This window comes from Cygnus atratus, chromosome 10, assembly GCF_013377495.2.
Source record: "Cygnus atratus isolate AKBS03 ecotype Queensland, Australia chromosome 10, CAtr_DNAZoo_HiC_assembly, whole genome shotgun sequence".
NCBI lineage: Eukaryota > Metazoa > Chordata > Aves > Anseriformes > Anatidae > Cygnus > Cygnus atratus.
The window spans coordinates 16,509,869-16,522,825 of record NC_066371.1 but is presented as its reverse complement, the minus strand read 5'-3'; the positions used below and the strand labels follow the sequence as shown (position 1 = coordinate 16,522,825).

The 12,957-nt window shown below is 36.9% G+C and overlaps 1 protein-coding gene across 4 annotated transcripts in view; it reads left to right on the top strand.

Moving 5' to 3' along the window:
- The first annotated feature begins 221 nt into the window (after nucleotides 1-221).
- Nucleotides 222-12,957, top strand: part of CENPP (centromere protein P) — a 138,043-nt gene continuing 125,307 nt past the window's right edge. For all 4 annotated transcript variants that reach the window (XM_050712887.1, XM_050712885.1, XM_050712888.1 and 1 more), the window contains exons 1-5: nucleotides 222-380; nucleotides 2,102-2,256; nucleotides 3,040-3,197; nucleotides 3,554-3,642; nucleotides 7,547-7,635. In XM_050712887.1, the coding sequence (XP_050568844.1) occupies nucleotides 2,120-2,256; nucleotides 3,040-3,197; nucleotides 3,554-3,642; nucleotides 7,547-7,635 (473 nt within the window). In that variant the 5' untranslated portion in view covers nucleotides 222-380; nucleotides 2,102-2,119. The remainder of the gene's footprint in view (nucleotides 381-2,101; nucleotides 2,257-3,039; nucleotides 3,198-3,553; nucleotides 3,643-7,546; nucleotides 7,636-12,957) is intronic.

Sequence of the window (12,957 nt, the reverse complement as noted above, 5' to 3'; positions counted from 1 at the left end):
GGCATGGGACGGAACCAATTCGGAAGACAGGTAGAGGGGGTTTCCCCCAAGATAGAAGCGAGAAAATTAAAGGAAGTAGCCACATCAGCAATGCCGTTACTACGCATCTCAAACAGCGACCTCAGTAGCTGCCCTTCCAGCGGCTTTGCTGTTCCTCAAGGACGCAACGAAAGCCCGGCGCTGCGGCTGGCTCCCCCCTCTCCGGCAGCAGCAGTGGTAGCGCCCGGTGCCGCGGTGGGGCGGGCTGGGCGCGCAGTTCGAAGGCGCGGCGCGCGCGGGGGGAGCCTCGCGCGGACAGGTGGGCGAAAGCCTGAAGGGTTTGTCCTTAACCCGCGGGTACACGCTCGGGACGAGGAGAAACGATAGTTCTGCCGTCACAGGTATGTCTCGTTTGGTTAGAAGTAAGGGCTTGCTTTCTCCCGGAGGTGATGCTCTTTGAACTTGTGAGTGCTCCTGGGCTCTGCGGCACTCGGCTGAGATGTTAAAGTAGCTGCCGGCAGCGCGTGGGTTTTGTTGCTGGTTTTACAACGGCCACCCGTTTGTTGAAAAAGGAGTTAGCTGACACGGTGAAGTTTGGGCTATAGCAACTTCCCGCCCCCCCCCCCCCCCCCCCCAAGGTTCTCTTTGTTACAGCCACGCCGTTTGTCAACGTGTTCTATTTAAAACAAGCAAAGCCACAAAAATAGCAACATCAACAACAACAAAACAACAACCCGAAGACGTGTTAAAATACGGAGAACTTCTGTTTCTTGTCCCTCCTGATCTTGTTTGTTGTCATAGGTTGCACAAGTTTGTTTTAAAACTTCAGAGGAAGTCACGACTAGGCACTCCCTGTGATTCTTTAACTTAATGTATTTTCTTTGTTAACTAAATAAGCTTTTAATGCAAAACTTGTTTTGAATGTTTTCATATATATGTTATTGAGATGCTGTTTCTTACAAAGTAAAGCAACAAAATCCCATTTTCACCTCATCCCTGTTTATTGAGCCACGTTAGCGTGGTTGCATTCAAATACATCAGTGGTTATGTGCAAATGCACAAAATAAAGCTAGTTTATTTTTTTTTTCCTATCGAAAGCTCTAATGCATCAGTATCACATTGTGTAATGTTTTCTGCAGTCCTTTGAATGCATCATGTCTAAACTAGTGTGCTAATCTCAAGGTGTTTCTTTCCCTTAATGGTATTTACTTGTTTTGTCTTATTTGAGGAAGATGTTTGTTTCTTTGCATCCCTTTAGTACTGTTTCCATGAAAGGCAGATTATGCTATTGCCTTGCGTAAGAGCAGCTGGGCTTCATTTAACCAGGTGGCAAGCACAGCTGTGCTCATTGTGAGAAACAAAGGTGTTTCATCATGGGATCCGGTGGCTCATCAGGTGAATTGGTCACAACTGGAATCTGTTTCCACACCTGACTGGGACTGCTTTCTATCTGTAGGACAGTTTGATATTCTCTTATGGCAAGTTTGAAATAGCCAGGTAATCTACTGGATGAAATCATGATTAGTTAAAGATTCTAAAAGAAAACCTTTGACTACACTGGATTCCTGATTTAACTTCTGTATCTATAGGCTATGCAGAGATTTGTGTCTTGAAATTGGTCTAAAAATTATCTTTGGGCTCAATGAATTAAGCTTTTGAGGAACTAATACAACAAAATCACCGTGTCTGCTTGTAGACTGCTATCTTTCTAATGGGGCTTCCTTAGGGTTACATTGATGACAAAGTACTCTCGTATCAAGAACATGTATTATTGCTTGCCTTTAAGCCTAATTCTGTTTTCAGGTCCATGACAGAAGGCTTATATGTTAGTTTAATCTTCAATAGCAAACAAGATTGTTTAATTCTATAGGATTCTTTATGGTGGTGTACATTATTGTATTTGTCAAATCTACCCAGGATATTTAAAAAAATATATGTATCAATTCTTTAGTTTTCAACAGACATAGGATGTAATTGAAGTTTCATTTTGTGGTAGGAGAATTAATTGCCTAATGTTATATTTGCATGTTTAAATTAATTCTTTGGATAAAAATAATTGATTTCGAATGTTGATTAATTCTGGGGGGAGGCCTAAGAAATATGCTTATTTTGTTTTACCTAGGCACTTTGATTCTGAGAAATGGAGAACAGCACTTATAAAGTTTATGAAGATGAAATTCAGCTGCTGGAAGAAGAGATTAAACTGTTGGCTGAGAAGTATGACGATGTGAAACAGGAATCCACCTTTTATTCTAATGAGGAGATACTAACATCAATGTATGTTGTTTTCACATGTTGGAATAAAATTTCCTTGTCAAAATTCTTAGGTAAAGCTTTTGCCTGTATGTTGTTATATTAGCACTTTCCTTATGATATTTTTACAGTACTATTATAAAGCAGATCTCATTTAGGACATGGGTCATGTATGATAAATCATTAAAAATAATAAGTAAATATTTTATCTTTTTTTATTTCCATCTGATTTTTATTTATTTTGAAAAAGGCAATCGTAGTGGGTCAGAGCATAGTAACGAATACACTGTGGTGTGGGCCCTGCAAAGCTGTTGACCGCAAAGGCCATGTGTTTCATTATAAAGAATGAAACAGCTCAGTGAGTGTTTATATTTAAAAAAAAACAAAAAACAAAAAACAGTGGTATGTACAGGTGTGACTAGCTATATGCTAAATAGCAGGACATATTTACTATAGAATATCAGTTAAATAATATATACTCCATAGATAAACTATGCCATTTAGGCTACTAAAGGCATCGCAGCTCACTCTGATTGTACATCCCTCCAAGTGGATAATTATATGTCACAGTTTATAAGAAAGACTGTGTCTACTTGGCAGCGAATGTGAGGTATGTAGGTTAGAATTGCTTATTGTTACTGTAATATGATCTAACTGAAATTTGACTCACTGATAGCTGATCTTGATCTGAAAATCATCAGAACAAATTATAAATGTATTTTATTTAACAGTATTGCTGTACTGATTTGATAAAACATGTTCTTATCTCTGGATCTTTTATCCTTTTATTTTTTTCTTTAATTCTAGAAAATTATTCCAAAGAGAATTTCAGGGAGAATCTAAGGGACAAGAATGTCCATCAGACCTGAAAGCTCAACTTGAAAGCCTAGAGAGAGAGATCTCATTTTTAATGAAGTTTACTGGTATTCAGTTCACAAGTCATTCCAAGAAAACACTGGAAAAAAGTAAGCATTTTTGTGCCTGTTACTAGTGCTATACTGAGCATGCTGTTTAAGTTCATGCATCCACAAATGTGGTTGCATGTTTTAATTCCACTTTAAATGGTAGCAGAAAAAAATTATTGTATTTCAAAACAATCACTTTTATTGACAAAATAGTTTCTGAGCAAATACTGTATTTTGCATAGTGGGAAAGTGAAAGACTACTGTGAATTAGTTATATTTTCTTAACATATTTAACTTGATTTCATAATCTGTATGATTGACAGTAACAGCTGGTACTTTAAATATGACTAATGGAAGAAATGCAATAAATGTTGTATGGGATTACGATACCTTGTTAACTTTCTTTTTTATAACAGATGAAAACAGAACAGTGCAGAAGCACAGATTATCAGGGAATTGCCACTCTCTGCCTTTTCAATTGGAATTTCAGCTTCTTGAAACACAGGTAATGACCAATGTATGTTTAAAAAAAAAAAAAGCGAAAAAACAAAACTTCAAATGGACAAATGTCTATAGCTACTTTTTCACCTGAAAATTTCAGCTGGCATTTTGTCATTATGATTGCCTGTGTCTCCTTAATCTAAGCTTCAGTGAGTTGTTTTCACTCTATAACAGGTGGACCCAACTTTGGGATTCCATGTGCATGCAGGCAAAATAGTTTTGAAGGTCAGGTTCTGTATCCAGTCATGAAATTCTTATCAAACTCTTGTGTAGTCTTATATCTTGAACTGAAGACTGGAAAATTCCAAACCCCATCTCTCTTAAGGGAACTGAGGAAAAGCTAAAACAATACAAATCTGAACAGTTACTTTTTTACTGTGGTTATGTTCTTACTCTCTTTGCTAGTGTGAATAGATATTACATCACTGAGATTGTACTGAACTTACACTAATGATTACCAATTTTCTGCAAGGAAGCTGTAGTCAGAATCTGTTAGCACAGAATTCAAAATGATTAACAGTAGAAATCAGCTGCTACCCCAATTTGTAATAATCAGGTGATTTTCTTCTCAAGAAAACTTGATTTATGGCTCAACTTTAAAGGTACCTTTTAAATAGAATGTTTAGACCAGATAGTGTTAACAATCGCTTTGCTATGTAAAATGTCCTTCCTAAGTTTAAGAAAAGCCCCTGTGAATTTAGGAAATGAGTATTTAGATATTCACATGTGGGTTGTGTAATTTGAAACTGCAAGAGGTCAGTTGAATGAAGCTATTCTGCAACCTCTTAAGTCCACACATGGCTTAGATCTTGTGTTCCCAGTGAAAAAAATTTACCATTTGTTTGTGTAAAACTGAATTTGGCTTTGAGCACGGAGAAAGCCTGCATCAGTCGTGGGACTTCATTAGATTGCTGTTTATTTCTCACCTGTATGCTACTTCTTTAAGTTTTTCAAAAATTTATGTTAATGGAGCACAGATGAATAGACATCTATCTAGTCGATTTAGGAGTGCATTCGTGGTGCTTAAATCTGTACCACTAGATGGCAATACTTACCTACCTTACGCCTAAATCTTGTCACGCCAGCAGTCAAGTAAGCTATTTGTTTCTTAGAGAGCAGGTGATGTGTAGAAAACTGCGTGTGTGTGTATTAAAAAACAAACCTTCCACTGAAAAAAAAAATTGCGGTTTTTTTTTTTGCATGACCTAATTTCTTTAATAAAAATACATAGTACCTGCAGCTTACAGTTTAAAATACAGTACAATGTGTTAATTTAGCTTAATACATTAAGAATTGACAATATTTTATGCTTTTTCATGGCATGGATTGGTGACATGTTCAGGAAAATAATAAATTAATAAATAAATGATAAGAGCAGACACCAGTGCAGAGTAAATTTTTTAATTGTGGCATAATAGACAGGTTTGGGGGGTTTATTTTGTTTGATATACACAAGTGAAGAAGTACGTGTATGGTTTCAAACACTTATTTCTGTTCCTTTGCACAATTTTGAGATTGTGTGTGGACTTGAATGCTGTTAAAGGTTTTGTGTTTACTTACAATGTTACTGTGTTATAGCTATTGTACAAATCCTAACATAATGATCTGGATAAAGTTGTAAAATACAACCCATTGTCTCACGAATGTACAGTTCCATATTATCATTTTGTTAGAACTACTTAAACAGATTTTAACAGAATTTAGTAGAATTAGAATTCAAGTTGAAGGGTTGTATTTTTAAGTTATACATAGAAATATTTCTAATCTTATAGATTACAATCTCCAATTTCATTATAATGAAAAAGCATAGCTCACCTACAGATTGTGAGCAATTCAATTCAAACTTTGTGTAGTTCTAGTCGGCTATTTCTGTCGTGTAGAAGTAGAGGCACGTTATCTCAGTTGCCACAGACTTCATATACTGTGCAGATCATCCTACAGTGAAGTCAGTGGGTCTTCTGTGGATGCAGGAGTCTGCCTCCAAAGCCCTCAGAAATGTTATGACTTGAGGCCAGACTAATAAGGCCTGGAAACTATTTGTTTTTTGGTGCCTCAGGCTTCTTGCATATTAAAACAGAGAAGTATGCATGTCTATTCTAATATACAGCATTAACAGTTGTATTTAAAGTAACCTGTACTGAGATCAGCATGGGCAAGGTAATGTAAAGTTGCAGCTAGTTTTACCCATTTTGAGAAATAAAAGAAAACAGCTTTTTGGGAAATGCTCAGTAGACAACAAATACGTTGGTATGCAACAAGGAAAACATTTTTCTTCGCACCATCAGCTTGATTTGTTTAATCTAGTAAAGTTGCCATAGTCAGCTCCATAGCATCTTAAACTAAGCCAATTGGTATACAGTAACGAATTGTTCTGATAATTATCTCTAATTTTATTTCTAGATAGTGTTAAATGTCATTCATGCTAAAAGCTGTATTCCAGGCTACAATTGTACAGAGGAACAGACAGATCTGAGTTGAGTTCCCTGTGGCTAGCTTTCAGCGATTGAAGATGATCATTAATGTAGTATTGGTCACTCACTGCCTGACATATTCTGCATCTTATCTGGTTCTTTGGTTTTGGTACAGCATCAGACTAGCATATAGCTTATATGTCAAAGCTGGCTAGTGTTTTGCCAGCTTGGAGTGCAAGCTTATCTGTTCACTCTTATGCAGAGATAGATGCTTATGAAGGTCAAAATGTGGATGAAGAAAGCAGTTTAATGTAAAAGCATTTATTTATTATTTCCACTCCAACTGTTGTTGGGTATTATTAGAGGACATGTACAATTAGCTTGAAAATCTGCTCAAACAAGTCTAAAACTATTGAGAAAGGAATCATTCAAGAATTGCTTTCTTCTCAAGAACTTTACAATTAAATGTTTTTATTTGACCCCTAGATGGCATCTTGGCATATGTTAATAACCCATTTCCTGGAAAACCAATCTTCTTAGAGGGTAGCATATTAGCTTATAGCTGCTACCAGCTTCTCTACAGCTCCATGCATACATTGAACCTTTTGCTCTAAATTTATTTTTTTTCTGAAGTTACTTGCTCAAACCACTAAACTTTGTAGTGTCTTGGCTTGCTTTTTCCATCTTTACTGATGGCAGTGTTAGCAGTGCTTCTGTCCAACCTGCACTAGGGATTGCTGCGGTATGTTTGCGTTTGCCTTCAGTTTATCCATTTAATTTTCTCTGTTGCCATTCCTTTGTAGTGACTGGGAATAAGAAAAAGTACAAAGTCTCTAGGATGAAGTGAAATATTTGCTATGGTTTTCAAGCCATTATTTTAAGCCTTTTCATTCACTGTTATCTAACATTTACCTCCGTGTTTAAGAATGTGTAGAAAAAAATAATTATTTTGGCTTCATTACTATATGATCTTCTTTTCTGAATGTTTTTTTATATGCTGTTAGGTATTTTAATTTGGAAACATTTTAATTTTATTATAATGTACGTATCCCTGAGTATTGGTGTTTGTTATTTTTTTTTAATTTAGGATAGCATTAATATGTTTTCCAGATGAAACATTATACTTGAGTTTTCTGGTTTATGTGACAGCTAGGAAGGTGTTGTGCTGGAAAATATGAAGAACCTTAAAGAAATGGAAATGGCATGGAAGGAAGTAGATAAACCTCTTATAAATAAGTCTTCTTTTATACATGTGTGTTCTCTGTGCTGAGTAGTTGAGGTGTTATTCCAAAAGCCTTGCTGTCTGAATGATACTGATATTGTTGAAATGGAAAAAAAAAAAATCACAGAAATAGGATGTATTTTTAAAAATGTTGTTTTGAGTATTTTTGTGTTTAGAAGCATTTGTATATATTTTTGTATATTTTATATATAAATACATTCTTTTCCTTGGTAGAGAAAATTCTAAAATACCGCATTATTCTTTCTCCAATCCAGAACAAAGAGAATGTGTCTGCTGTTATTACTGATCTCAGCATTATAATGGAATCTGGAGAACATTCAGACTTAAGCAAGTTTGTGTCCAGGTAAGGTGGAGTTTTTTCTTTAAGGAGACTTACTGTATGGGATATCTGATACTAAAGGCAATACCAAATTTTGATGAAAATTGCTTGCAGTCAGTTTCTTTGCTTGGTAATGTACTGTTAGCCCAACATGAACACTTCCAAGCCCTACTCTGTATCCTTCTGGAGAGAAGATGAAATGAACATCATTTTTAAGGTCTGAAAGGGCTGGTAGGAATTCATGTTAAACAGAAACAGGTTCTGGGTTGTAATATGTTTTAGCTGTTTGTAATTGTTTGGTTCAGATAAAGATACAACAAGCTAATCTCAGAGCATTTTCATTAACGTAATCATGAAGTTATCTGTTACTCAGATGTGTATATGAGTTGCAGATGTGCAATGACAGCTAAACTTGGATGAGGAATGGCTAAAGTGTAATACAGAGCCCCTCTCCAGTACTTGCCTGCTACTAATTCTCTGCTCGATGTCCCATTTCTCATCTTTATATCTGGATTTTTTTTCACTGATATTATGTAAGAAAATAAAAAGGTAGGAAATAATTTAAAAATTTGGAGTAGTGCATTTGCACAATGGCTTAAGAAAACAAGCGCTAAAACTCAAGCGCATGACTGCATGCTACTCTTGATTATTTTCTGGAGGATGTCAGCTTTTGGTATGCGGGATGAATAATGATCAAATGATTTGTCTCTAGTATTCCACTGTGAAATCTGCTGGCAAACTATGCTGGGAACAAATCTATTATTTCATAGAATCGTTATAGATTGGTTTGAGTTGGAAGGGAACTTAATCATCCAAATCCAACCCCCCACCATGGACAGGGACACCTCCCCCCAGCCCAGGTTGCCCCCAGCACCATCCAGCCTGGCCTTAGGCACTGCCAGGGATGGGGCACCCACAACTTCTCTGGGTAGCCTGGGCCAGGGCCTCACCACCCTCAGAGTGAAGAATTTCTTCCAAATATCTAATCTAAATCTACCCTCTTTTAGTTACCCCTTGTCCTGTCTGCACTCCCTGACAGAGTCCCTCCCAAGCTTTCTTGTAGGCACCCCTTAGATACTGGAAGGCGTAAAGCATCTACACAGCCTTCTCTTTTTCAGGCTGAACAACCGCAGCTCTCTAGCCTGTCTTCATAGGAGAGGTGTTCCAGCCCTCTGGTCATCCTCACAGTCCTTCTCTGGACTTGCTCCAACAGGCCCCTGGCTGCCTTACGTTGGGGGCCTCTGAGCTGAACACAGTACTGCAGGTGGGGTCTCACAAGAGCAGAGTAGAGGGGGAGAATCACTGCCCTCAACTTGCTGATCACACTTCCTTTGCAGTGCAGGGTATGATCGGCTTTCTGGACTGCAAGCACTCATTGCTGGGTCACATCAAACTTTTCATCTACCAGTCCTAAGTCCTTCTCTGTGTGGTTGCTCTCCATCCATTTGTCAGCCAGTCTTTACTGGTGTTTTGAATTGCCCTGACCCAGGTGCAGGAACTTTTACTTGACCTTGTTGAACTTCATGAGGTTCGCAAATGTTCCCAAGCCTGTGAAGATCCCTATGGATGGCAGCCCTTCCCTCTGAAGAGTCAGCTGCACCACTCAGCTTGGTGTCAGCTGCAAACTTGATGTGTTCTTTAAGTGACTTCTTCTGTTTTATATTATTTTTCAGACTTGAGAAGGGAAAGGGAAGGTAAATGGATAGGGGAGGAAAAAATGTCTATTAAGTTACCTCAGGCTTCATTAGTCTGTACTGACAGCTGAGTTTTTGGTAAGAAGCTCTGGAATTTCCATGCAAATCTACTAAAGCTAGCGTTATGACTAAGAATATTAGTTGACTGCACTCAAGTAGCAGGATTTAGAAGAGGAAATTACTCTGTTTTTTTATGCATATTTTTTGACAGCAGAGTTGTCTTGGGACTTGACAGTTACACTGGAAATTAATGTGTTGAAACAGTGGCAGACTTTATTTCATCTTAGCTTGAGCACTCGTGTTTTGTCCCTCTCTCTTCACTACCCTGGTCTTTTTCCATGTCATGCCGGTATTCATAAGTAAACATGTTTTCATGAGTGTTATAAGATGAATTAAGACTTGGCCATCAGTAAAGAAAGCAGTTCTGCTTTCTCTTCAGCTTTGATTTGCATGTACTATGTGGTTCTCATGCCAGTGTGTAAATTCATGAATCCACAAGGCAAATAAGACTGATAAAGCCATTTAGTTGAAAAAGTAATTCATAATAATGTATAAATGTAGCGTATAAAAATAAATTGTATTTATTACTGATCTAAAGCAGAAAATATGTGGCCAGAGTGGGGTTGATGTTGGCAATGTCTGTTTTGACTTATTCTGATTATGCCATATCCCTTTATTGTTTTTTCAATCTCTTCTTTAGCTAGTTCTGATTTCTTACCGTAATTCCCAATCCCCTCTTTTCCATGTCCAGTTTCAGGCTTTTCCCAACTAGTCCTTTATTCTTCACTCTCCTAGTTGCTCTTAGGATCTGGATTCCCAGACCTTCCCTCCCTCTTCTTCCATTTCTTGACCAGCTGAATCTGGTGTTGTTCTTTTTCAGTCTCCCCACCACATTGTTTCCTTCTTTTACCTCTGTGGCCCAGCCTGGACAAATCCATTGTCGTTCCCTGTTCTGTTTTCTCTGGTGGCTCGTGTTTTTAAATCTTCAGCATTCTTTTTTTGTTTTGTTACATTTTTCATAATGTATGATTGAAAAGGGTCTTTAATAGCACTGGAGTTAAAAACTTGGCGGTCAATTGTAATTCCCAAGCTCATGCTGCTTTTTAAATGCTTTGGAAGAAAATGGGAATACTAAAGCACTTGAGCAACATGTTTTTAGAAGAAGCAAAATTCAACAGTTTAATGTCAAACTGCTACTGCTGGAATATGTAATACTTTTTTTTAAAAGGTGTACCATTTCTTAAATATACTGTGACAGTAAAAGGTGTATGCAGATGGAATCACAACACTGTATTTTTGAATTTTGCTCAAGTTCCCTTTGCTCCAGTTATCACTGATGTTAAACTTTAATAGTGCTGAGGACCACAATGTCTATGAAAAATGCTGTTCCCATTTTTTTTCCTATTCTTTTTGACTGAACTAGCCCAACAAGTAATGGGAGATCAACTAATGCATAGATTACTTAAATAGGAGGGGTTTCTAGACAATTTAAAATCTGCTGTTTTATTAATTAGAATTTATCAGTCAGAGTGAAGGATTTGTGAAAGGTCTGCATTATATTAAACGCTGCATGGGCTAGGTCTCTTGGAAGGGAGGTGAAGCATGAATTCTTCCCACAGCTGTAAGAGTCATTCCTTGGTTTCATACCCTAATGCAAGAAGTCTTGTATGCTGCTCTGAGTTAAAATAGGTTTCCTGTCTTAAAATAACTTATGGAGCTTTGAATAGTGTCATAACATTTAAGCTTCTTGTATACTTTTGTGTTTTGTTGAAGTTGTTATTTAGTAAAAGGGAAATGCTGTTCAGATGAAGGGCATGTGATTTTAACCTGATTCATAGCTAAATCTCAGCCTGAAAAAGCTATTTGCTGTTTTTGGATAACTTCTCTGTTAAATGGATGTTGGCTTTGAAGATCAGTGTTTTCTGCTCCTAGTGGATTATTATTATTTTTTAAATCTGGTGACATTTTGTATTGCTTAATTCTTTCCAAAAAGTGGCTTTAACATGCACTGTCATAATACCTTGTTATATTATTTTGAAAGTGTTCTTGGTATTATAGAATTTGTGGTAGTTGGCTTTAGCATTAGGAATTAAGGCTAATTTAGGAATTTACTTGTTCTAGACACAGTTTTGTTTGTTTGTTTATGAGTAGTTGAAAAGCTATCAGAAAGTTAATTGAAACAGTGCTCATATGCAGACTCTTGGCTCCCTTAACAAGGTAAGAAAAGCAATTATGTTACTTGTATCTGTTCATGCCAGTACAGATCCCCCCTCTTCCTCCCAAGTACCAAATCCAGATACAGGGCTGGTTAAATTTACCTAAGAGGAGTATATACTTAGGCATAACTGGTCCTATACATACATCATGTCCCACATTTTTTTTTAAAAACTGCCTATTTTGAAACAGTGCATAACTAATTTACTACTTAGTTCTCCTTCACCTCAGATACATGGTCTGTTTGATCCAAGAAACTTTGGTGCATGATCATTTTTTTGTACCATTCAACATTGTCGTTGTGTGGCAAAGGTGGGCATGCTGTATTATGTTTTTCATTCTTAAATTGGAGATTAACAGTACTGTTAGAAAGTCATTTATCAGAAGATAATAAATGGAGAGGACCTTGTTGCCTAATGACTTTCAAACTCAGGAGCTGAGAAGCAGAAATCCTTGCTTCTTTCAAAACTGTAATTTCCTCTTGTTACCTTAACCATTTTGTATCCCTCTTTACATGTTTAATGCATCTTTGTATTTCCTATGTATGTATGTAGTTGTGCTTTGTTTTGCATCAATTGAAGTCTGCTAGTGACAGCTTTAATATTTGTTGTAGTCCGTCCCTCTCAGGAATATATCTATATGTTTTGTAGGCTGTTTTTCACATTTGAAACTGGCTGTTTAAACTCGTTAGCCAAAACCATCTTTCTCTGCTAGAAGATCTAGCCTTGAAAATTTTCATCTATATTGCTGAAAGATGAATCTGAGAGGAGAAAGGAAATAAAAACAAAGAACATCATGTTAAAGTAATGTCACAAGGTTTGTGACCTCCTTTAAATTGCATAAAAGTGGATATTCCATCAGAACTGTCTTTTTAAAAACACATATTAAGTATGTAGCTTATTACAACCTTCTATTTCACCTCTTTCCATGTATGTAGTCTTAAAAGGCATATTGCTTTATGTGTAGAATCATGTTCACTAGACAGCGAGATGTGGGCAGTTGTTACTAAGTCTAGATTTTTACTGTACTGTGTACAGATTTTTATATGTATAATTGAGTTGTGTTTTTTTTTAAAAAAAAAAAAAAAAAAAAAAGACAAGCCTGTCCAGAACACATAGCTAGTCAGCTATTGTAAATCAGTATTTGTCTACTTCCTTCCAGGGACTCAATTTTGCCTGTACTGCCAGCATTTTTTGTCTTGGCCTGGTTTTGCTGGCAGTTGGGACTACTTTGGTAACTTCCTTTTAATGATGTTGTTCTTTCCAGGCTAGGATAAAACTTGTTTGGCTTTTCTTTTATGTTTTCAGTGTCTGAATGAACATCACATTTTTTCCAGTGTGTTTGTGTAGCACATTGCTGTTCCTGTATATTAAGTAAAGCTGGATCTGAGGCGAAGCTCTCCCCTGAATTGCTGAAATGACTCAGCTTGCAACCATTC